The sequence below is a fragment of the Panulirus ornatus genome, chromosome 4, assembly GCF_036320965.1.
Source record: "Panulirus ornatus isolate Po-2019 chromosome 4, ASM3632096v1, whole genome shotgun sequence".
In the NCBI taxonomy this organism is placed as follows: domain Eukaryota; kingdom Metazoa; phylum Arthropoda; class Malacostraca; order Decapoda; family Palinuridae; genus Panulirus; species Panulirus ornatus.
In genome coordinates this window covers 89,996,610-90,023,391 of record NC_092227.1, presented here as the reverse complement: position 1 = coordinate 90,023,391, position 26,782 = coordinate 89,996,610, and the positions used below count along the sequence as shown (strand labels likewise).

Here is a 26,782-nt window from a genome sequence, read left to right as displayed (position 1 = left end):
TACCAAACCATTCTCCCTGACCCTCTCACTTCGCACACCGCCTCAACCAAAACACCCTATATCTGCCACTCTATCATTAAACACATTCAATAAACCTTCAAAATAATCATTCCATCTCCTCACGCTTGGGAAGGAGACTTGTGTGAGGAAGTACCAGGAGAGACTGAGTACAGAATGGAAAAAGGTGAGAACAAAGGAGGTAAGGGGAGTGGGGGAGGAATGGGATGTATTTAGGGAAGCAGTGATGGCTTGTGCAAAAGATGCCTGTGGCATGAGAAGCGTGGGAGGTGGGCAGATTAGAAAAGGTAGTGAATGGTGGGATGAAGAAGTAAGATTATTAGTGAAAGAGAAGAGAGAGGCATTTGGATGATTATTGCAGGGAAATAATGCAAATGAGTGGGAGATGTAAAAAAAGAAAGAGGCAGGAGGTCAAGAGAAAGGTGCAAGAGGTGAAAAAGAGGGCAAATGAGAGTTGGGGTGAGAGAGTATCATTAAATTTTAGGGAGAATAAAAAGATGTTTTGGAAGGAGTAAATAAAGTGCATAAGACAAGGGAACAAATGGGAACCTCAGTGAAGGGGGCTAATGGGGAGGTGATAACAAGTAGTGGTGATGTGAGAAGGAGATGGAGTGAGTATTTTGAAGGTTTGTTGAATGTGTTTGATGATAGAGTGGCAGATATAGGGTGTTTTGGTCGAGGTGGTGTGCAAAGTGAGAGGGTTAGGGAAAATGATTTGGTAAAGAGAGAAGAAGTAGTAAAAGCTTTGCGGAAGACGAAAGCTGGCAAGGCAGCGGGGTTGGATGGTATTGCTGTGGAATTTATAAAAAAAAGGGGGTGACTGTATTGCTGACTGGTTGGTAAGGTTATTTAATGTATGTATGACTCATGGTGAGGTGCCTGAGGATTGGCAGAATGCTTGCATAGTGCCATTGTACAAAGGCAAAGGGGATAAGAGTGAGTGCTCAAATTACAGAGGTATAAGTTTGAGTATTCCTGGTAAATTATATGGGAGGGTATTGATTGAGAGGGTGAAGGCATGTACAGAGCATCAGATTGGGGAAGAGCAATGTGGTTTCAGAAGTGGTAGAGGATGTGTGGATCAGGTGTTTGCTTTGAAGAATGTATGTGAGAAATACTTAGAAAAGCAAAGGATTTGTATGTAGCATTTATGGATCTGGAGAAGGCATATGATAGAGTTGATAGAGATGCTCTGTGGAAGGTATTAAGAATATATGTCGTGGGAGGCAAGTTGTTCGAAGCAGTGAAAAGTTTTTATCGAGGATGTAAGGCATGTGTACGTGTAGGAAGAGAGGAAAGTGACTGGTTCTCAGTGAATGTAGGTTTGTGGCAGGGGTGAGTGATGTCTCCATGGTTAATTTGTTTATGGATGGGGTTGTTAGGGAGGTGAATGCAAAAGTTTTGGAAAGAGGGGCAAGTATGCAGTCTGTTGTGGATGAGAGAGCTTGGGAAGTGAATCAGTTGTTGTTCGCTGATGATACAGCGCTGGTGGCTGATTCATGTGAAAAACTGCAGAAGCTGGTGACTGAGTTCGGTAAAGTGTGTGAGAGAAGAAAGTTGAGAATAAATGTGAATAAGAGCAAGGTTATTAGGTACAGTAGGGTTGAGGGTCAAGTCAATTGGGAGGTAAGTTTGATTGGAGAAAAACTGGAGGAAGTGCATTGTTCTAGATTTCTGGGAGTGGATTTGGCAGCGGATGGAACCATGGAAGCGGAAGTGAATCATAGGGTGGGGAGGGGGCGAAAATTCTGGGAGCGTTGAAGAATGTGTGGAAGTCGAGAACATTATCTCGGAAAGCAAAAATGGCTATGTTTGAAGGAACAGTGGTTCCAACAATGTTGTATGGTTTCGAGGCATGGGCTATGGATAGAGTTGTGCGCAGGAGAGTGGATGTGCTGGAGATGAGATTTTTGAGGACAATATATGGTGTGAGGTGGTTTGATCGAGTAAGTAATAATAGTGTAAATGAGATGTGTGGAAATAAAAAGAGCGTGGTTAAGAGAGCAGAAGAGGGTGTTTTGAAATGGTTCGGTCACATGGAGAGAATGAGTGAGAAAAGATTGACCAAGAGGATATATGTGTCAGAGGTGGAGGGAACGAGGAGAAGTGGGAGACCAAATTGTAGGTGGAAAGATGGAGTGAAAACGATTTTGAGTGATCGGGGCCTGAACATGCAGGAGGTGAAATGCGTGCAAGGAATAGAGTGAATTGGAACGATGTGATATACCGGGGCCGAAGTGCTGTCAATGGATTGAACCAGAGCATGTGAAGCGTCTGGGTTAAACCATGGAAAGTTGTGTGGGGCCTGGATGTGGAAAGGGAGCTGTGGTTTCAGGCATTATTGCATGACAGCTGGAGACTGAGTGTGAGTGAATGGGGTCTTTGTTGTCTTTTCCTAACACTACCTTGCACACATAAGGGGGGAGGGGGTTGTTATTACATGTGTGGCGGGCTGGCGATGGGAATGAATAAAGGCAGACAGTATGAATTATGTTCATGTGTATATATGTATATGTCTGTGTGTGTATATATATATATGTATACGTAGAGATGTATAGGTATGTATATGTGCGTGTGTGGACGTGTATGTATATACATATGTATGTGGGTGGGTTGGGCCATTCTTTTGTCTGTTTCCTTGCGCTACCTTGCTAATGTGGGAGACAGCGACAAATCAAAATAAGTAAAATACACACACACACACACACACATATATATATATATATATATATATATATATATATATATATATATATGTAAGAACGTATACTTCCCATGTATTCCCTGCGTGTCATAAAAGAAGACTAAAAGGGGAGGGAGTAGGGGCTGGAAATCCTCCCCTCCCATTTCTGAGATTTTCCAATAAAGGAACAGAGAAGGGGGCTAAGTGTGGATATTCCCTCCAAGGCTCAGTCCTCTGTTCTTAAAGCTACCTTGCAAAAGCATGAAATGGTGAATATGTATGAATTAGGTATATATATATCGCTACCTCGCTGATGCGGGAAATGGCGAATAGTAGTGTTTTAGATATCTGGGAGTGGATCTGGCAGCGGATGGAAACATGGAAGCGGAAGTGGATCATAGGGTGGGGGAGGGGGCGAAAATTCTGGGAGCCTTGAAGAATGTGTGGAAGTCGAGAACATTATCTCGGAAAGCAAAAATGGGTATGTTTGAAGGAATAGTGGTTCCAACAATGTTGTATGCTTGCGAGGCGTAGACTATGGATAGAGTTGTGCACAGGAGGATGGATGTGCTGGAAATGAGATGTTTGAGGACAATGTGTGGTGTGAGGTGGTTTGATCGAGTAAGTAACGTAAGGGTAAGAGAGATGTGTGGAAATAAAAAGAGCGTGGTTGAGAGAGCAGAAGAGGGTGTTTTGAAATGGTTTGGTCACATGGAGAGAATGAATGAGGAAAGATTGACCAAGAGGATATATGTGTCGGAGGTGGAGGGAACGAGGAGAAGAGGGAGACCAAATTGGAGGTGGAAAGATGGAGTGAAAAAGATTTTGTGTGATCGGGGCCTGAACATGCAGGAGGGTGAAAGGAGGGCAAGGAATAGAGTGAATTGGAGCGATGTGGTATACAGGGGTTGACGTGCTGTCAGTGGATTGAATCAAGGCATGTGAAGCGTCTGGGGTAAACCATGGAAAGCTGTGTAGGTATGTATATTTGCGTGTGTGGACGTATATATATATACATGTATATGCGGGTGGGTTGGGCCATTTCTTTCGTCTGTTTCCTTGCGCTACCTTGCAAACGCGGGAGACAGCGACAAAGCAAAAAAAAAAAAAAAGAAAAAAAAAAATATATATATATATATATATATATATATATATATATATATATATATATATATATATATATATATATATATATATATATATATGGTTGTTTAATTTGTTTATGGATGGGGTTGTTAGGGAGGTAAATGCAAGAGTTTTGGAAAGAGGGGCAAGTATGAAGTCTGTTGGGGATGAGAGAGCTTGGGAAGTGAGTCAGTTGTTGTTCGCTGATGATACAGCGCTGGTGGCTGATTCATGTGAGAAACTGCAGAAGCTGGTGACTGAGTTTGGAAAAGTGTGTGGAAGAAGAAAGTTAAGAGTAAATGTGAATAAGAGCAAGGTTATTAGGTACAGTAGGGTTGAGGGTCAAGTCAATTGGGAGGTGAGTTTGAATGGAGAAAAACTGGAGGAAGTGAAGTGTTTTAGATATCTGGGAGTGGATCTGGCAGCGGATGGAACCATGGAAGCGGAAGTGGATCATAGGGTGGGGGAGGGGGCGAAAATCCTGGGGGCCTTGAAGAATGTGTGGAAGTCGAGAACATTATCTCGGAAAGCAAAAATGGGTATGTTTGAAGGAATAGTGGTTCCAACAATGTTGTATGGTTGTGAGGCGTGGGCTATGGATAGAGTTGTGCGCAGGAGGATGGATGTGCTGGAAATGAGATGTTTGAGGACAATGTGTGGTGTGAGGTGGTTTGATCGAGTGAGTAACGTAAGGGTAAGAGAGATGTGTGGAAATAAAAAGAGCGTGGTTGAGAGAGCAGAAGAGGGTGTTTTGAAGTGGTTTGGGCACATGGAGAGGATGAGTGAGGAAAGATTGACCAAGAGGATATATGTGTCGGAGGTGGAGGGAACAAGGAGAAGAGGGAGACCAAATTGGAGGTGGAAAGATGGAGTGAAAAAGATTTTGTGTGATCGGGGCCTGAACATGCAGGAGGGTGAAAGGAGGGCAAGGAATAGAATGAATTGGAGCGATGTGGTATACCGGGGTTGACGTGCTGTCAGTGGATTGATGCAGGGCATGTGAAGCGTCTGGGGTAAACCATGGAAAGCTGTGTAGGTATGTATATTTGTGTGTGTGGAAGTATGTATATACATGTGTATGGGGGGGGGTTGGGCCATTTCTTTCGGCTGTTTCCTTGCGCTACCTCGCAAACGCGGGAGACAGCGACAAAGTATAATAAAAAAAAAAAAAAATAAATGGATTTGTATGTAGCATTTATGGCATATGATAGAGTTGATAGAGATGCTCTGTGGAAGGTATTAAGAATATATGGTGTGGGAGGCAAGTTGTTAGAAGCAGTGAAAAGTTTTTATCGAGGATGTAAGGCATGTGTATGTGTAGGAAGAGAGGAAAGTGATTGGTTCTCAGTGAATGTAGGTTTGCGGCAGGGGTGTGTGATGTCTCCATGGTTGTTTAATTTGTTTATGGATGGGGTTGTTAGGGAGGTGAATGCAAGAGTTTTGGAAAGAGGGGCAAGTATGAAGTCTGTTGGGGATGAGAGAGCTTGGGAAGTGAGTCAGTTGTTGTTCGCTGATGATACAGCGCTGGTGGCTGATTCATGTGAGAAACTGCAGAAGCTGGTGACTGAGTTTGGTAAAGTGTGTGAAAGAAGAAAGTTAAGAGTAAATGTGAATAAGAGGAAGGTTATTAGGTACAGTAGGGTTGAGGGTCAATTCAATTGGGAGGTGAGTTTGAATGGAGAAAAACTGGAGGAAGTGAAGTGTTTTAGATATCTGGGAGTGGATCTGGCAGCGGACAGAACCATGGAAACGGAAGTGGATCATAGGGTGGGGGAGGGGGCGAAAATTCTGGGAGCCTTGAAGAATGTGTGGAAGTCGAGAACATTATCTCGGAAAGCAAAAATGGGTATGTTTGAAGGAATAGTGGTTCCAACAATGTTGTATGGTTGCGAGGTGTGGACTATGGATAGAGTTGTGCGCAGGAGGATGGATGTGCTGGAAATGAGATGTTTGAGGACAATGTGTGGTGTGAGGTGGTTTGATCGAGTAAGTAACGTAAGGGTAAGAGAGATGTGTGGAAATAAAAAGAGCGTGGTTGAGAGAGCAGAAGAGGGTGTTATGAAATGGTTTGGTCACATGGAGAGAATGAGTGAGGAAAGATTGACCAAGAGGATATATGTGTCGGAGGTGGAGGGAACGAGGAGAAGAGGGAGACCAAATTGGAGGTGGAAAGATGGAGTGAAAAAGATTTTGTGTGATTGGGGTCTGAACATGCAGGAGGGTGAAAGGAGGGCAAGGAATAGAGTGAATTGGAGCGATGTGGTATACCGGGGTTGACGTCCTGCCAGTGGATTGAATCAAGGCATGTGAAGCGTCTGGGGTAAACCATGGAAAGCTGTGTAGGTATGTATATTTGCGTGTGTGGACGTATGTATATACATGTGTATGGGGGTGGGTTGGGCCATTTCTTTCGTCTGTTTCCTTGCGCTACCTCGCAAACGCGGGAGACAGCGACAAAGCAAAAAAAAAAAAAAAACTGGAGGAAGTGAAGTGTTTTAGATATCTGGGAGTGGATCTGGCAGCGGATGGAACCATGGAAGCGGAAGTGGATCATAGGGTGGGGGAGGGGGCGAAAATTCTGGGGGCCTTGAAGAATGTGTGGAAGTCGAGAACATTATCTCGGAAAGCAAAAATGGGTATGTTTGAAGGAATAGTGGTTCCAACAATGTTGTATGGTTGCGAGGCGTGGACTATGGATAGAGTTGTGCGCAGGAGGATGGATGTGCTGGAAATGAGATGTTTGAGGACAATGTGTGGTGTGAGGTGGTTTGATCGAGTAAGTAACGTAAGGGTAAGAGAGATGTGTGGAAATAAAAAGAGCGTGGTTGAGAGAGCAGAAGAGGGTGTTTTGAAATGGTTTGGTCACATGGAGAGAATGAGTGAGGAAAGATTGACCAATAGGATATATGTGTCGGAGGTGGAGGGAACGAGGAGAAGAGGGAGACCAAATTGGAGGTGGAAAGATGGAGTGAAAAAGATTTTGTGTGATCGGGGCCTGAACATGCAGGAGGGTGAAAGGAGAGCAAAGAATAGAGTGAATTGGAGCGATGTGGTATACCGGGGTTGACGTGCTGTCAGTGGATTGAATCAAGGCATGTGTATGGGGGTGGGTTGGGCCATTTCTTTTGTCTGTTTCCTTGCGCTACCTCGCAAATGCGGGAGACAGCGACAAAAAAAAAAAAAAAAAAATATATATATATATATATATATATATATATATATATATATATATATATATATATATATATATATATATATATATAAATGGATTTGTATGTAGCATTTATGGATCTGGAGAAGGCATATGATAGAGTTGATAGAGATGCTCTGTGGAAGGTATTAAGAATATATGGTGTGGGAGGCAAGTTGTTAGAAGCAGTGAAAAGTTTTTATCGAGGATGTAAGGCATGTGTACGTGTAGGAAGAGAGGAAAGTGATTGGTTCTCAGTGAATGTAGGTTTGGGGCAGGGGTGTGTGATGTCTCCATGGTTGTTTAATTTGTTTATGGATGGGGTTGTTAGGGAGGTGAATGCAAGAGTTTTGGAAAGAGGGGCAAGTATGAAGTCTGTTGGGGATGAGAGAGCTTGGGAAGTGAGTCAGTTGTTGTTCGCTGATGATACAGCGCTGGTGGCTGATTCATGTGAGAAACTGCAGAAGCTGGTGACTGAGTTTGGTAAAGTGTGTGAAAGAAGAAAGTTAAGAGTAAATGTGAATAAGAGCAAGGTTATTAGGTACAGTAGGGTTGAGGGTCAAGTCAATTGGGAGGTAAGTTTGAATGGAGAAAAACTGGAGGAAGTAAATTGTTTTAGATATCTAGGAGTGGATCTGGCAGCGGATGGAACCATGGAAGCGGAAGTGGATCATAGGGTGGGGGAGGGGGCGAAAATTCTGGGAGCCTTGAAGAATGTGTGGAAGTCGAGAACATTATCTCGGAAAGCAAAAATGGGTATGTTTGAAGGAATAGTGGTTCCAGCAATTTTGTATGGTTGCGAGGCGTGGGCTATGGATAGAGTTGTGCGCAGGAGGATGGATGTGCTTCTCCAGATCCATAAATGCTACATACAAATCCATTTGCTTTTCTAAGTATTTCTCACATACATTCTTCAAAGCAAACACCTTGTCCACACATCCTCTACCACTTCTGAAACCACACTGTTCTTCCCCAATCTGATGCTCTGTACATGCCTTCACCCTCTCAATCAATACCCTCCCATATAATTTACCAGGAATACTCAACAAACTTATACCTCTGTAATTTCAGCACTCACTCTTATCCCCTTTGCCTTTGTACAATGGCACTACGCACGCATTCCGCCAATCCTCAGGCACCTCACCATGAGTAATACATACATTAAATAACCTTACCAACCAGTCAATAATACAGTCACCCCCTTTTTTAATAAATTCCACTGCAATACCATCCAAACCTACTGCCTTGCCGGCTTTCATCTTCCGCAAAGCTTTTACTACCTCTTCTCTGTTTACCAAATCATTTTCCCTAACCCTCTCACTTTGCACACCACCTTGACCAAAACACCCTATATCTGCCACTCTATCATCAAACACATTCAAGAAACCTTCAAAATACTCACTCCATCTCCTTCTCACATCACCACTACTTGTTATCACCTCCCCATTTGCGCCCTTCACTGAAGTTCCCATTTGCTCCCTTGTCTTACGCACTTTATTTACCTCCTTCCAGAACATCTTTTTATTCTCCCTAAAATTTAATGATACTCTCTCACCCCAACTCTCATATATATATATATATATATATATATATATATATTTTTTTTTTTATTATACTTTGTCGCTGTCTCCCGCGTTTGCGAGGTAGCGCAAGGAAACAGACGAAAGAAATGGCCCAACTCCCCCCCATACACATGTATATACATACGTCCACACACGCAAATATACATACCTACACAGCTTTCCATGGTTTACCCCAGACGCTTCACATGCCTTGATTCAATCCACTGACATCACGTCAACCCCGGTATACCACATCGCTCCAATTCACTCTATTCCTTGCCCTCCTTTCACCCTCCTGCATGTTCAGGCCCCGATCACACAAAATCTTTTTCACTCCATCTTTCCACCTCCAATTTGGTCTCCCTCTTCTCCTTGTTCCCTCCACCTCCGACACATATATCCTCTTGGTCAATCTTTCCTCACTCATTCTCTCCATGTGCCCAAACCACTTCAAAACACCCTCTTCTGCTCTCTCAACCACGCTCTTTTTATTTCCACACATCTCTCTTACCCTTACGTTACTCACTCGATCAAACCACCTCACACCACACATTGTCCTCAAACATCTCATTTCCAGCACATCCATCCTCCTGCGCACAACTCTATCCATAGCCCACGCCTCGCAACCATACAACATTGTTGGAACCACTATTCCCTCAAACATACCCATTTTTGCTTTCCGAGATAATGTTCTCGACTTCCACACATTCTTCAAGGCCCCCAGAATTTTCGCCCCCTCCCCCACCCTATGATCCACTTCCGCTCCATGGTTCCATCCGCTGACAGATCCACTCCCAGATATCTAAAACACTTCACTTCCTCCAGTTTTTCTCCATTCAAACTCACCTCCCAATTGACTTGACCCTCAACCCTACTGTACCTAATAACCTTGCTCTTATTCACATTTACTCTTAACTTTCTTCTTCCACACACTTTACCAAACTCAGTCACCAGCTTCTGCAGTTTCTCACATGAATTAGCCACCAGCGCTGTATCATCAGCGAACAACAACTGACTCACTTCCCAAGCTCTCTCATCCCCAACAGACTTCATACTTGCCCCTCTTTCCAAAACTCTTGCATTTACCTCCCTAACAACCCCATCCATAAACAAATTAAACAACCATGGAGACATCACACACCCCTGCCGCAAACCTACATTCACTGAGAACCAATCACTTTCCTCTCTTCCTACACGTACAGATGCCTTACATCCTCGATAAAAACTTTTCACTGCTTCTAACAACTTTCCTCCCACACCATATTTTCTTAATACCTTCCACAGAGCATCTCTATCAACTCTATCATATGCCTTCTCCAGATCCATAAATGCTACATACAAATCCATTTGCTTTTCTAAGTATTTCTCACATACATTCTTCAAAGCAAACACCTGATCCACACATCCTCTACCACTTCTGAAACCACACTGCTCTTCCCCAATCTGATGCTCTGTACATGCCTTCACCCTCTCAATCAATACCCTCCCATATAATTTACCAGGAATACTCAACAAACTTATACCTCTGTAATTTGAGCACTCACTCTTATCCCCTTTGCCTTTGTACAATGGCACTATGCACGCATTCCGCCAATCCTCAGGCACCTCACCATGAGTCATACATACATTAAATAACCTTACCAACCAGTCAACAATACAGTCACCCCCTTTTTTAATAAATTCCACTGCAATACCATCCAAACCTGCTGCCTTGCCGGCTTTCATCTTCCGCAAAGCTTTCACTACCTCTTCTCTGTTTACCAAATCATTTTCCCTAACCCTCTCACTTTGCACACCACCTCGACCAAAACACCCTATATCTGCCACTCTATCATCAAACACATTCAACAAACCTTCAAAATACTCACTCCATCTCCTTCTTACATCACCACTACTTGTTATCACCTCCCCATTTGCCCCCTTCACTGAAGTTCCCATTTGCTCCCTTGTCTTACGCACTTTATTTACCTCCTTCCAGAACCTCCTTCCAGAACATCTTTATATTCTCCCTAAAATTTAATGATACTCTCTCACCCCAACTCTCATTTGCCCTTTTTTTCACCTCTTGCACCTTTCTCTTGACCTCCTGTCTCTTTCTTTTATACATCTCCCACTCAATTGCATTTTTTCCCTGCAAAAATCGTCCAAATGCCTCTCTCTTCTCTTTCACTAATACTCTTACTTCTTCATCCCACCACTCACTACCCTTTCTAATCAACCCACCTCCCACTCTTCTCATGCCACAAGCATCTTTTGCGCAATCCATCACTGATTCCCTAAATACATCCCATTCCTCCCCCACTCCCCTTACTTCCATTGTTCTCACCTTTTTCCATTCTGTACTCAGTCTCTCCTGGTACTTCCTCACACAGGTCTCCTTCCCAAGCTCACTTACTTTTATTTATTTTGCTTTGTTGCTGTCACCCGCGTTTGCGAGGTAGCGCAAGGAAACAGACGAAAGAAATGGCCCAACCCACCCCCATACACAATGTATATACATACACGTCCACACACGCAAATATACATACCTATACATCTCAATGTACACATATATATATACACACACAGACACATACATATATACCCATGCACACAATTCACAGTCTGCCTTTATTCATTCCCATCGCCACCTCGCCACACATGGAATACCATCCCCCTCCCCCCTCATGTGTGCGAGGTAGCGCTAGGAAAAGACAACAAAGGCCCCATTCGTTCCCACTCAGTCTCTAGCTGTCATGCAATAATGCCCGAAACCACAGCTCCCTTTCCACATCCAGGCCCCACACTACTTTCCATGGTTTACCCCAGACGTTTCACATGCCCTGATTCAATCCACTGACAGCATGTCAACCCCGGTATACCACATCGATCCAATTCACTCTATTCCTTGCCCACCTTTCACCCTCCTGCATGTTCAGGCCCCGATCACTCAAAATCTTTTTCACTCCATCTTTCCACCTCCAATTTGGTCTCCCACTTATATATATATATATATATATATATATATATATATATATAGCAAGGGAAGGAGTAGCAGTACTCCTGAAACAGGAGTTGTTGGAGTATGTGATAGAATGTAAGAAAGTAAATTCTCGATTAATATGGGCAAAACTGAAAAGTGATGGAGAGAGATGGGTGATTATTGGTGCATATGCACCTGGGCATGAGAAGAAAGATCATGAGAGGCAAGTATTTTGGGAGCAGCTGAATGAGTGTGTTAGTGGTTTTGATGCACGAGACTGGGTTATAGTGATGGGTGATTTGAATGCAAAGGTGAGTAATGTGGTAGTTGAGGGAATAATTGGTATACATGGGGTGTTCAGTGTTGTAAATGGAAATGGTGAAGAGCTTGTAGATTTATGTGCTGAAAAAGGACTGGTGATTGGGAATAGCTGGTTTAAAAAGCGAGATATACATAAGTATACGTATGTAAGTAGGAGAGATGGCCAGAGAACGTTATTGGATTACGTATTAATTGACAGGCACGCGAAAGAGAGACTTTTGGATGTTAATGTGCTGAGAGGTGCAACTGGAGGGATGTCTGATCATTATCTTGTGGAGGCTAAGGTGAAGATTTGTATGGGTTTTCAGAAGAGAAGAGCGAATGTTGGGGTGAAGAGGGTGGTGAGAGTAAGTGAGCTTGGGAAGGAGACTTGTGTGAGGAAGTACCAGGAGAGACTGAGTACAGAATGGAAAAAGGTGAGAACAATGGAAGTAAGGGGAGTGGGGGAGGAATGGGATGTATTTAGGGAATCAGTGATGGATTGCGCAAAAGATGCTTGTGGCATGAGAAGAGTGGGAGGTGGGTTGATTAGAAAGGGTAGTGAGTGGTGGGATGAAGAAGTAAGATTATTAGTGAAAGAGAAGAGAGAGGCATTTGGACGATTTTTGCAGGGAAAAAATGCAATTGAGTGGGAGATGTATAAAAGAAAGAGGCAGGAGGTCAAGAGAAAGGTGCAAGAGGTGAAAAAGAGGGCAAATGAGAGTTGGGGTGAGAGAGTATCATTAAATTTTAGGGAGAATAAAAAGATGTTCTGGAAGGAGGTAAATAAAGTGCGTAAGACAAGGGAGCAAATGGGAACTTCAGTGAAGGGCGCAAATGGGGAGGTGATAACAAGTAGTGGTGATGTGAGAAGGAAATGGAGTGAGTATTTTGAAGGTTTGTTGAATGTGTTTGATGATAGAGTGGCAGATATAGGGTGTTTTGGTCGAGGTGGTGTGCAAAGTGAGAGGGTTAGGGAAAATGATTTGGTAAACAGAGAAGAGGTAGTAAAAGCTTTGCGGAAGATGAAAGCCGGCAAGGCAGCAGGTTTGGATGGTATTGCAGTGGAATTTATTAAAAAAGGGGGTGACTGTATTATTGACTGGTTGGTAAGGTTATTTAATGTATGTATGACTCATGGTGAGGTGCCTGAGGATTGGCGGAATGCGTGCATAGTGCCATTGTACAAAGGCAAAGGGGATAAGAGTGAGTGCTTAAATTTCAGAGGTATAAGTTTGTTGAGTATTCCTGGCAAATCATATGGGAGGGTATTGATTGAGAGGGTGAAGGCATGTACAGAGCATCAGATTGGGGAAGAGTAGTGTGGTTTCAGAAGTGGTAGAGGATGTGTGGATCAGGTGTTTGCTTTGAAGAATGTATGCGAGAAATACTTAGAAAAGCAAATGGATTTGTATGTAGCATTTATGGATCTGGAGAAGGCATATGATAGAGTTGATAGAGATGTTCTGTGGAAGGAAATAAGAATACATTGTGTGGGAGGCAAGTTGTTAGAAGCAGTGAAAAGTTTTTATCGAGGATGTAAGGCATGTGTACGTGTAGGAAGAGAGGAAAGTGATTGGTTCTCAGTGAATGTAGGTTTGCAGCAGGGGTGTGTGATGTCTCCATGGCTGTTTAATTTGTTTATGGATGGGGTTGTTAGGGAGGTGAATGCAAGAGTTTTGGAAAGAGGGGCAAGTATGAAGTCTGATGTGGATGAGAGAGCTTGGGAAATGAGTCAGTTGTTGTTCGCTGATGATACAGTGCTGGTGGCTGATTCATGTGAGAAACTGCAGAAGCTGGTGACTGAGTTTGGTAAAGTGTGTGAAAGAAGAAAGTTAAGGGTAAATGTGAATAAGAACAAGGTTATTAGGTACGGTAGGGTTGAGGGTCAAGTCAATTGGGAGGTAAGTTTGAATGGAGAAAAACTGGAGGAAGTAAAGTGTTTTAGATATCTGGGAGTGGATCTGGCAGCGGATGGAACCATGGAAGCGGAAGTGGATCATAGGGTGTGGGAGGGGGCGAAAATCCTAGAAGCCTTGAAGAATGTGTGGAAGTCGAGAACATTATCTCGGAAAGCAAAAATGGGTATGTTTGAAGGAATAGTGGTTCCAACAATTTTGTATGGTTGCGAGGCGTGGGCTATGGACAGAGTTGTGCACAGGAGGGTGGATGTGCTGGAAATGAGATGTTTGAGGACAATGTGTGGTGTGAGGTGGTTTGATCGAGTAAGTAACGTAAGGGTAAGAGAGATGTGTGGAAATAAAAAGAGCGTGGTTGAGAGAGCAGAAGAGGGTGTTTTGAAATGGTTCAGGCACATGGAGAGAATGAGTGAGGAAAGATTGACCAAGAGAATATATGTGTCGGAGGTGGAGGGAATGAGGAGAAGAGGGAGACCAAATTGGAGGTGGAAAGATGGAGTGAAAAAGATTTTGTGTGATCGGGGCCTGAACATGCAGGAGGGTGAAAGGAAGGCAAGGAATAGAGTGAATTGGAGCGATGTGGTATACCGGGGTTGACGTGCTGTCAGTGGATTGAATCAAGGCATGTGAAGCGTCTGGGGTAAACCATGGAAAGCTGTGTAGGTATGTATATTTGCGTGTGTGGACGTATGTATATACATGTGTATGGGGGTGGGTTGGGCCATTTCTTTCGTCTGTTTCCTTGCGCTACCTCGCAAACGCGGGAGACAGCGGCAAAAAAAAAAAAAAAAAAAAAAAATATATATATGGTTGTTTAATTTGTTTATGGATGGGGTTGTTAGGGAGGTAAATGCAAGAGTTTTGGAAAGAGGGGCAAGTATGAAGTCTGTTGGGGATGAGGGAGCTTGGGAAGTGAGTCAGTTGTTGTTCGCTGATGATACAGCGCTGGTGGCTGATTCATGTGAGAAACTGCAGAAGCTGGTGACTGAGTTTGGTAAAGTGTGTGAAAGAAGAAAGTTAAGAGTAAATGTGAATAAGAGCAAGGTTATTAGGTACAGTAGGGTGGAGGGTCAAGTCAATTGGGAGGTAAGTTTGAATGGAGAAAAACTGGAGGAAGTAAAGTGTTTTAGATATCTGGGAGTGGATCTGGCAGCGGATGGAACCATGGAAGCAGAAGTAGATCATAGGGTGGGGGAGGGGGCGAAAATCCTGGGTGCCTTGAAGAATGTGTGGAAGTCGAGAACATTATCTCGGAAAGCAAAAATGGGTATGTTTGAAGGAATAGTGGTTCCAACAATGTTGTATGGTTGCGAGGCGTGGGCTATGGATAGAGTTGTGCGCAGGAGGATGGATGTGCTGGAAATGAGATGTTTGAGGACAATGTGTGGTGTGAGGTGGTTTGATCGAGTAAGTAACGTAAGGGTAAGAGAGATGTGTGGAAATAAGAAGAGCGTGGTTGAGAGAGCAGAAGAGGGTGTTTTGAAATGGTTTGGTCACAAGGAGAGAATGAGTGAGGAAAGATTGACCAAGAGGATATATGTGTCAGAGGTGGAGGGAACAAGGAGAAGTGGGAGACCAAATTGGAGGTGGAAAGATGGAGTGAAAAAGATTTTGTGTGATCGCGGCCTGAACATGCAGGAGGGTGAAAGGAGGGCAAGGAATAGATTGAATTGGATCGATGTGGTATACCGGGGTTGACGTGCTGTCAGTGGATTGAATCAGGGCATGTGAAGCGTCTGGGGTAAACCATGGAAAGCTGTGTAGGTATGTATATTTGCGTGTGTGGACGTATGTATATACACGTGTATCTGGGTGGGTTGGGCCATATATATATATATATATATATATATTATTATTATTATTATTATACTTTGTCGCTGTCTCCCGCGTTTGCGAGGTAGCGCAAGGAAACAGACGAAAGAAATGGCCCAACCAGAGACTGGTATAACGTGAATTTAGTCATACAAGCTATGATTAAGAATAATTTTTTCTGGATTTTCATCATTTATTTTTCCCGTTATCCCTGGGGATAGGGGTGAAAGAATACTTCCCACGTATTCCTCGCGTGTCGTAGAAAGCGACTAGAGGGGACGGGAGCGGGGGGCCAGAAATCCTCCCCTCCTTGTATTAACTTTCTAAAATGGGAAACAGATATATATATATATGTATGTGTGTGTGTGTGTGTGTGTGTGTCAGTGTATTTGTATATACATGAGTGGATGGGTCTTTTTTCATCTGTTTCCTGGCACTACCTCACTGACCAAGAAATGGCAATCAAGTATTAGAGAAAAGTCATCATTGAGAAGATTGTGTCACTGGGAGTATGGCCTTGTCAAAAAACTTCTTATTCCAAAGGAGTCATCATTTCCCTGCTACTGTAAGTGGCGCAACCTTGGGCTGTTAGAGTCTTTAGAAGGACCTGAGTAAAATAAGGTCATGTTCTTAGAAAGAGGGCCTCATGTGATGACGTGAAATACTAGAAAAGATAACATAAAGTACACACTTAAATAGGAGTAACTAACTGTGAAACAGCACAGGTTAGTTGATAAACTTCATGTAAACGAAAGGGGAAAATGGATACATGTCAGAGATGGATTTTCACTCTAGGATGAGGTGATCACTGGTGTCTTGTAGGGCTGGCATAAGGATGCTGTTACTTCTGATCTTTTTCAAGTAATTTAGCAGTAGGATTTGAATCATGAGTGATAACTTAAAAATAGACTTGGTCAACCTTCATTTCAGGTCATCTATTTGGTTAATGATATCCAACCTCACTAAAGCCAGAGTGATGTGGTCTGAGAAAGTGATGGAATACCCAGCCTGTAACCAGACCACACATTAGGAAAGTTATAAAAGATGTCAACAAAAACTTGGTTATTTTCAAAATTGCTTACAATTATGTAGATGAGAAGACATCCTTAACAAATATTTACACCATTCTTACAACCAAGTTGGAGTGGGCATCATCAATTAGGTTATTGAAATTGAAAATACAAATATACAGCAGCCAAGAGAGAGAGAATAACCTATTGCAGAAATAGGATAACAGCAAACACTTGCTCATGGAAAGAAGTATATATTCAAATTTCTTGATTCAAAATTAATTTGAGAAAGTCAATATCAATTAGTGAAATGCAGAGGGACAGTTGATACACAATACACAAAAAATGAGACAAAAGATATAAAGTAATACTTCTACAATGAAGGGTGGTAAAGGAGTGCAACAAGCAAAAAAAATACAAAGTTATGAGAGTTGTGTGACAGAATTGAAGATGAGGCTCTTAAAGGAAAACTTTTATTAATGCACAAGGAGTAAATGGATTAGTTTACTTACATACCCAATTAAACTTTCACTTGCATTCTTTCTCCCTCTGAGGTATGAATGTACTGTATATTACTTAGATTACTTTACATTTACTTCAGCCAGAACTGCAATTTCTGTTTACTGTAATGCAGCAATAAAAACTTACAGCTGTCTGGATCATCATTGCTCGCTGATCCCTCATGGCCCTAACAACATCCAAAGGGTAAACAGGTTCATTTGCTTCAATGAGACACTGCGCTGTTTCCATTAGTATAAGAACACCAGTCCTTCCGATACCAGCAGAACAATGCACTACAGTGGGTTCTACCATGCCTGGAAAATTAAGAATATCAATGGTAAACGTTTTAGTTAATCAATTATGATATATCTCTGATATATACATATAAATGAGCTTGGGAAGGAGACTTGTGTGAGGAAGTACCAGGAGAGACTGAGTACAGAATGGAAAAAGGTGAGAACAAAGGAGGTAAGGGGAGTGGGGGAGGAATGGGATGTATTTAGGGAAGCAGTGATGGCTTGCGCAAAAGATGCTTGTGGCATGAGAAGCGTGGGAGGTGGGTTGATTAGAAAGGGTAGTGAGTGGTGGGATGAAGAAGATTATTAGTGAAAGAAAAGAGAGAGGCATTAGGACGATTATTGCAGGGAAAAAATGCAAATGAGTGGGAGAGGTATAAAAGAAAGAGGCAGGAGGTCAAGAGAAAGGTGCAAGAGGTGAAAAAGAGGGCAAATGAGAGTTGGGGTGAGAGAGTATCCTTAAATTTCAGGGAAGAATAAAGAGATGTTTTGGAAGGAGGTAAATAAAGTGCATAAGACAAGGGAGCAAATGGGAACTTCAGTGAAGGGGGCTAACGGAAAGGTGATAACAAGTAGTGGTGATTTTTTGTGATTATTGAGTGAGTATTTTGAAGGTTTGTTAAATGTGTTTGATGATAGAGTGGCAGATGTAGGGTGTTTTGGTCGAGGTGGTGTGCAAAGTGAGAGGGTTAGGGAAAATGATTTGGTAAACACAGAAGAGGTAGTAAAAGCTTTGCGGAAGATGAAAGCTGGCAAGGCCGCAGGTTTGGATGATATTGCAGTGGAATTTATTAAAAAAGGGGGTGACTGTATTGTTGACTGGTTGGTAAAGTTATTCAATGTATGTATGATTCATGGTGAGGTGCCTGAGGATTGGCAGAATGCTTGCATAGTGCTATTGTACAAAGGCAAAGGGGATTAGAGTGAGTGCTCAAATTACAGAGGTATAAGTTTGTTGAGTATTCCTGGGAAATTATATGGGAGGGTATTGATTGAGAGGGTGAAGGCATGTACAGAGCATCAGATTGGGGAAGAGCAGTGTGGTTTCAGAAGTGGTAGAGGATGTGTGGATCAGGTGTTTGCTTTGAAGAATGTATGTGAGAAATACTTAGAAAAGTAAATGGATTTGTATGTAGCATTTCTGGATCTGGAGAAGGCATATGATAGAGTTGATAGAGATGCTCTGTGGAAGGAAATAAGAATATATGGTGTGGGAGGCAAGTTGTTAGAAGCAGTGAAAAATTTTTATCGAGGATGTAAGGTATGTGTACATGTAGGAAGAGAGGAAAGTGATTGGTTCTCAGTGGATGTAGGTTTGCGGCAGGGGTGTGTGATGTCTCCATGGTTGTTTAATTTGTTTATGGATGGGGTTGTTAGGGAGGTGAATGCAAGAGTTTTGGAAAGATGGGCAAAAATGAAGTCTGTTGTGGATGAGAGAGCTTGGGGAGTCGGTTGTTCTTCCCTGATGATACAGCGCTGGTGGCTGATTCATGTGAGAAACTGCAGAAACTGGTGACTGAGTTTGGTAAAGTGTGTGAAAGAAGAAAGTTGAGAGTAAATGTGAATAAGAGCAAGGTTATTAGGTACAGTAGGGTTGAGGGTCAAGTCAATTGGGAGATAAGTTTGAATGGAGAAAAACTGGAGGAAATGAAGTATTTTAGATATCTGAGAGTGGATCTGGCAGTGGATGGAACCATGGAAGCGGAAGTGAATCATAGGGTGGGGGAGGGGGCGAAAATTCTGGGAGCATTGAAAAATGTTTGGAAGTCGAGAACATTATCTCAGAAAGCAAAAATGGGTATGTTTGAAGGAATAGTGGTTCCAACAATGTTGTATGGTTGCGAGGCGTGGGCTATGGATAGAGTTGTGCGCAGGAGGGTGGATGTGCTGGAAATAAGATGTTTGAGGACAATATGTGGTGTGAGGTGGTTTGATCGAGTAAGTAATGTAAGGGTAAGAGAGATGTGTGGAAATAAAAAGAGTATGGTTGAGAAAGCAGAAGAGGGTGTTTTGAAATGGTTTGGTCACATGGAGAGAATGAGTGAGGAAAGATTGACCAAGAGGATATATGTTTCTGAGGTGGAGGGAACGAGGAGAAGTGGGAGACCTAATTGCATGTGGAAAGATGGAGTGAAAAAGATTTTGAGTGATCGGGGCCTGAACATGCAGGAGGGTGAAAGGCGTGTAAGGAATAGAGTGAATTGGAACGATGTGGTATACCGGGGTCGACATGCTGTCAATGGATTGAACCAGGGCATGTGAAGTGTCTGGGGTAAACCATGGAAAGTTGTGTGGGGCCTGGATGTAGAAAGGGAGCTGTGGTTTTGGTGCATTATTACATGACAGCTAGAGACTGAATGTGAACGAATGGGGCCTTTGTAGTCTTTTCCTAGCGCTACCTCGCACACATGAGGGGGTTGTTATTCCATGTGTGGCAAGGTGATGATGGGAATAAATAAAGGCAGACAGTATGAATTATGTACATGTGTATATATGTCTGTGTGTGTGTATATATTTGTATACATTGAGATGTATAGGTATGTATATTTGCGTGTGTGGACGTGTATGTATATACATGTGTATGTGGGTGGGATGGGCCATTCTTTTGTCTGTTTCCTTGCGCTATCTCGCTAACGCGGGAGACAGCAACAAAGCAAAATAATATGCTAATAAAAGTATATATATATATATCCCTGGGGATAGGGATAGAGGAGAAATAGGGGAGAAAGAATACTTGCCACACATTCCTCACCTATCGTAGAAGGCAATTAAAGGGGACGGAAGCGGGGGCCTAGAAACCCTCCTCTCCTTGTATTTTTAACTTTGTCTAAACGGGGAAACAGAAGAAGTCACGCGGGGAGTGCTCATCCTCCTCGAAGGCTCAGATTGGGGTGTCTAAATGTGTGTGGATGTAACCAAGCTGAGAAAAAAGGAGAGACAGGTAGTATGTTTGAGGAAAGGAACCTGGATGTTTTGGCTCTGAGTGAAACGAAGCTCAAGGGTAAAGGGGAAGAGTGGTTTGGGAATGTCTTGGGAGTAAAGTCAGGGGTTAGTGAGAGGACAAGAGCAAGAGAAGGAGTAGCACTACTCCTGAAACAGGAGTGGTGGGAGTATGTGATAGAGTGTAATAAAGTAAACTCTGGATTGATATGGGTAAAACTAAAAGTGGATGGAGAGAGATGGGTGATTATTGGTGCATATGCACCTAGGCATGAGAAGAAAGATCATAAAAGGCAAGTGTTTTGGGAGCAGTTGAGTGAGTGTATTGTTAGTTTTGATGCAAGAGACCAGGTCATAGTGACGGATGATTTGAATGCAAAGGTGAGTAATGTGGCAGTCGAGGGAATAATTGGTGTAAATGGGGTGTTCAGTGTTGTAAATGGAAATGGTGAAGAGCTTGTAGATTTATGTGCTGAAAAAGGACTGGTGATTGGGAATACCTGGTTTTAAAAGACAGATATACATGAGTATACGTATGTAAGTAGGAGAGATGGCCAGAGAGCGTTATTGGATTACATGTTAATTGATAGGCGTGCGAAAGAGAGACTTGGATGTTAATGTGCTGAGAGGTGGAACTGGAGGGATGTCTGATCATTATCTTGTGGAGGCGAAGGTGAAGATTTGTAGAGGTTTTCAGAAGAGAAGAGAGAATGTTGGGGTGATGAGAGTAAGTGAGCGTGGGAAGGAGACTTGTGTGAGGAAGTAACAGGAGAGACTGAGTACAGAATGGAAAAAGGTGAGAACAAAGGACGTACGGGGAGTGGGGGAGGAATGGGATGTATTTAGGGAAGCAGTGAGGCTTGTGCAAAAGATGCTTGTGGCATGAGAAGCATGGGAGGTGGGCAGATTAGAAAGTGTAGTGAGTGGTGGGATGAAGAAGTAAGATTATTAGTGAAAGAGAAGAGAGAGGTGTTTGGACGATTTTTGCTGGGAAGTAATGCAAATGACTGGGAGATGTATAAAAGAAAGAGGTAGGAGGTCAAGAGAAAGGTGCAAGAGGCAAAAAAAGAGGGCAAATGAGAGTTGGGGTGAGAGTATCATTAAATTTTAGGGAGAATAAAGAGATGTTTTGGAAGGAGGTAAATAAAAAGCATGACAAGGGAACAAATGGGAACATCACAGAAGGGGGCTAATGGAGAGGTGATAACAAGAAGTGGTGATGTGAGAAGATGGAGTGAGTACTTTGAAGGTTTGTTAAACGAGTGGCAGATATAGGGTACTTTGGTCGAGGTGGTGTGCAAAGTGAGAGGGTTAGGGAGAATGATTTGGTAAACAGAGAAGAAGTAGTAAAAGCTTTGCGGAAGATGAAAGCTGGCAAGGCAGTAGGTTTGGATGGTATTGCAGTGGAATTCATTAAAAAAGGGGGTGACTGTATTGTTGACTGGTTGGTAAGGTTATTTAATGTATGTATGACTCATGGTGAGGTGCCTGAGGACTGGCGGAATACTTGCATAATGCCACTGTACAAAGGCAAAGGGGATAAGAGTGAGTGCTCAAACTACAGAGGTATAAGTTTGTTGAGTATTCCTGGTACATTATATGGGAGGGTATTGATTGAGAGGGTGAAGGCATGTACAGAGCATCAGATTGGGGAAGAGCAGTGTGGTTTCAGAAGTGGTAGAGGATGTGTGAATCAGGTGTTTGCTTTGAAAACTGTATGTGAGAAATATTTAGAAAAGCATATGGATTTGCATGTAGCATTTATGGATCTGGAGAAGGCATATGATACAGTTGATAGAGATGCTCTGTGGAAGGTATTAAGAATATATGGTGTGGGAGGTAAGATGTTAGAAGCAGTGAAAAGTTTTTATTGAGGATGTAAGGCATGTGTACATGTAGGAAGAGAGGAAAGTGATTGGTTCTCTATGAATGTTGGTTTGTGGCAGGGGTGTGTGATGTCTCCATGGTTGTTTAATTTGTTTATGGATTGGGTTGTCAGGGAGGTGAAAGCAAGTGTTTTGGAAAGAGGGGCGAGTATGCAGTCTGTTGTGGATGAGAGAGCTTGGGAATGAGTCAGTTGTTGTTCGCTGATGATACAGCACTGGTGGCTGATTCGGGTGAGAAACTGCAGAAGCTGGTGACTGAGTTTGGTAAAGTGTGTGAAAGAAGAAAGCTGAGAGTAAATGTGAATAAGAGCAAGGTTATTAGGTACAGTAGGGTTGAGGGACAAGTCAACTGGGAGATAAGTTTGAATGAAGAAAAACTGGAGGAAGGGAAGTGTTTTAGATATCTGGGAGTGGATTAGGCAGCGGATGGAACCATGGAAGTGGAAGCGAGTCATAGGGTGGGGGAGGGGATGGAAGTTCTGGAAGTGTTGAAAATGTGTGGAAGTCGAGAACGTTATCTTGGAAAGCAAAAATGGGTATGTTTGAAGGAATAGTGGTTCCAACAATGTTATATGGTTGCGAGGCATGGGCTATAGATAGAGTTGTGCGGAGGAGGGTGGATGTGCTGGAAATGAGATGTTTGAGGTTAATATGTGGTGTGAGGTGGTTTGATCGAGTAAGTAATGAAAGGGTAAGAGAGATGTGTGGTAACAAAAAGAGTGTGGTTGAGAAAGCAGAAAAGGGTGTTTTGAAATGGTTTGGTCACATGGAAAGAATGAGTGAGGAAAGATTGACCAAGAGGATATATGTGTCAGAGGTGGAGGGAAGGAGAAGAAGTGGGAGACCAAATTGGAGGTGGAAAGATGGAGTGAAAAAGATTTTGAGTGATCGGGGCCTGAACGTGCCGGAGGGTGAAAGGCGTGCTAGGAATAGAGTGAATTGGAATGATGTGGTATACCGGGGTTGACATGCTGTCAGTGGATTGAACCAAGGCATGTGAAGTGCCTGGGGTAAACCATGGAAAGTTTTGTGGGACCTGGATGTGAAAAGGGAGCTGTGGTTTTAGTGCATTATACATGACAGCTAGAAACTGAGTGTGAACGAATGTGGCCTTTGTGGCCTGTGCACATGTGAAGTAGTGCTAGGAAAAGACAACAAAGGCCACATTCATTCACACTGTCTCTAGCTGTCATGTGTAATGCACCGAAACCACAGCTCCCTTTCCACATCCAGGCTCCACAAAACTTTCTATGGCTTACCCAAGATGTTTCACATTCCCTGGTTCAATCCATTGACAGCATGTTGACTCTGGTATACCATATCATTCTCATTCACTCCATTCCTTGCGCGCCTTTCACCCACCTGTATATTCAGGCCCCGATCGCTCAAAGTATTTTTAACTCCAACTTTCCATCTCCAATTTGTTCTCCCACTTCTCGTTCCCTCCACCTCTGACACATATATCCTCTTTGTCACTCTTTCCTCACTCCATGTGACCAAACCATTTCAATACATCTTCTTCTGCTCTCTCAACCACTCTTTTTATATCCACATATCTCTCTTACCCTTTCATTACTTACTCGGTCAAATCACCTCACACCACATATTATCCTGAAACATTTGATTTCCAACACATCCACCCTCCTCCACACAAACCTATCTATAGCCCATGCCTCGGTACCATATTACATTGTTGGAACCAACATTCTTTCAAACGTACCCATTTTTGCTCCGAGATAACGTTCTCATCTTCCACACATTCTTCATTCTAAGTCATTTTATTTATTTATTTATTTACTTATTATACTTGATTGCTGTTTCCCGCGTCAGCAAGGTAGCACCAGGAAACAGGCAAAGAATGGCCCATCCACTCATATAAACATTTCATACGATTCGCCATTTCCCGCATTTGCGAGGTAGCATTAAGAACAGAGGACTGGGCCTTAGAGGGAAAATCCTCACCTGGCCCCCTTCTCTGTTCCTTCTTTTGGAAAATTAAAAAAAAACGAGAGGGGAGGATTTCCAGCCACCCACTCCCTCCCCTTTTAGTCGCCTTCTACGACACGCAGGGAATACGTGGGAAGTATTCTTTCTCCCCTATCCCCAGGGATAAACATACAGACACATATACATATTAATACTTGCTTGCCTTCATCCATTCCTGGCGCTACATCATCACACAGGAAACAATACCACTACTCCACGCTTAAGTCAGGTAGCACCAGGAAAACAGACAAAAAAGGCCACGTTCGTTCACACTCAGTCTCTAACTGTCACGTGTAATGCACCAAAACCACAGCTCCCTATCCACATCCAGGCCCCACAGATCTTTCCACGGTTTATCCCAGATGTTTCACATGCCCTGGTCCAGTCCACTGACAGCATGTCAACCCTGGTATACCACATCGTTCCAATTCACTATATTCCCCGCATGCCTCTCACCCTCTTGTATGTTCAGGCCCCAATCACTCAAAATCTTTTTCACTCCACCTTTCCACTTCCAATTTGGTCTCCCACTTCTCCTTGTTCTCTCCACCTCTGACATATTTTCTTTGTCAATCTTTCCTCACTCATTCTCTCAATATGTCCAAACCATTTCAATACACCCTCTTCTGCTCTCTCAACCACACTCTTTTTATTTCCACATATCTCTCTTACCCTTTCATACTTACTCGATCAAACCGTCTCACACCACATAATGTCCTCTAAACATTTGACTTCCAACACATCCACCCTCCTCACTTTGCACACCACCCCGACCAAAACACCCTAAATCTGTCACTCTATCACCAAACACTATCAATAAAGCTTCAAAATACTCATTCCATCAATATTTGTTATTACTTTCCCCCTTGCCCCCTTCACTGATGTTCATACTTGTTCTCTTTGTTTCACACACATTATTCACCTCCTTCCAAAACATCTATTTATTCTCTTTAAAGTTTAATGATACTCTTTCACCCCATCTCTCATTTGTCCTCTTTTTCAAACCTTGCATCTTCCTCTTGACGTCCTGCTGCTTTCTTTTATACATCTCCCAGTCATTTGTACTCCTTTGCTTTAAGTATCATCCAAACACCTCTCTTTTCTTTCACTAACAACTTTCTATTTTTTTATGCCACAACTGCCTTGGCAAGTTTGCATCATAACCAAATCTCTTACTATCCTGAATGTTCAGGCCAAGACACACCCAAGGCCTACCTCACTCCATCCCTTTCTCTCTTTCTTTGTCTCATCTTCCTATTCCTCCCTCCATTTCTGACATGTATATCCTCTTGAGTCTTTCTTCATTCATTCTTTCTACATGTCTTAACCATTTCAGCAGATCTTGATCAGCTCTCAATAAGACTGCGCTTACTAATGGAAGGTATTAATGATTAAACACTTCCATAAGTGTAGGGACTATAAAAATTCTGAAAAGGAAACAATCTATTTTTCGTTCTACATAAATGTTGCATTCAGCCTTATTCTTCTCGTAAGATTTTCCCCAGTACTTATCAGAGGAGCTAAATCTGATCTACATGCCCTTTTACTTCCCTAAGCCCATGTTGTTCTTCACCAACAAGGGTTTCTCTTATCCTTTTATCAAAATCATTCACTATCCTACCACACACATAAACAACTAAGCTAGGGAGACTAATTCCTCTATCATTTGTCTAATCACTTCTACTCCTTTTCCCTTCTTACATTGGGAAACTTACAACCTTCGTCCTGTCATCAAACACTTGAGCAATTTTCCATATTTTCACGGACTCTATTCAGATCCACTTTACAGTTTTGTGGAAGAGACTGTGACAAAAATTGCTATGAATGCAACAAGGGAAAGGAGTTCTGATTTAGTCATTCTTTAAAGAACAAAGAACTGATCTTACCTGTTCTTGCCTGTCGAACTTGAGCAACAAAGTTCAAGAATTCTGTGGAGTCATCTGGTACTCCATGGTCTGGCCATGCCAGGTACTGCATGTGGGTAATATGTCTCTCATCCTCAGTCTGTAAATATTATATAAACATGACCCTTAGTTCACAAGCATTATACTACTCTCCTTAATAAATTATTATATCACAAACTTAACAGACAACTAAATAAGTATGTGCAGCAGAAAGAGAAAGAGACATTGTATGTAACTGATTTATGCATAAGTTTATGAGTATACAAATATCTACTGTTGCATTATATGGAGTGAGTTTTAAACTCATGGTGCCATAATTCACTCTTTCTTTGCTATAATATGTTTTCCTGAACATTTCAATCTTAAGCATTCTGTTTTTTCAATAAGCTTGTTCCACTCATCAAGCACTCTATTGCTCTTGAAATATTTCTTATGCCCTTTTAACATTTCTTGCTTCATTTTCCATGTCCTCTCGAGACTAATGTCTTCCTGCCTAATACCAATACTGTCAAATCAATCCTATGACTGAAAATTGTAGTCATGCCACCTATCTACCATCTCTCTTCCAACATGGGTAAGGCCATGGCTGTTATCCTTTCCTTGAAGCTTAGCTCCCTTAATTTGTATACTAATCTTTGTTGCTATCTACTGGATCTTTCTCTTGCTATTCACTGCTTCTTAAGTGTGG

At 42.5% G+C, this 26,782-nt stretch overlaps 1 protein-coding gene across 10 annotated transcripts in view; it reads right to left on the bottom strand.

Annotated features, from left to right (window-relative positions):
• Window positions 1-26,782, bottom strand: part of Ptpmeg (protein tyrosine phosphatase Meg) — a 653,263-nt gene that overhangs the window by 9,102 nt on the left and 617,379 nt on the right. For all 10 annotated transcript variants that reach the window (XM_071657245.1, XM_071657235.1, XM_071657258.1 and 7 more), the window contains 2 exons: window positions 26,077-26,194; window positions 17,230-17,396 (listed from right to left, as the gene is read on the bottom strand). In XM_071657245.1, coding sequence (XP_071513346.1) covers window positions 17,230-17,396; window positions 26,077-26,194 — 285 coding nt within the window. The remainder of the gene's footprint in view (window positions 1-17,229; window positions 17,397-26,076; window positions 26,195-26,782) is intronic.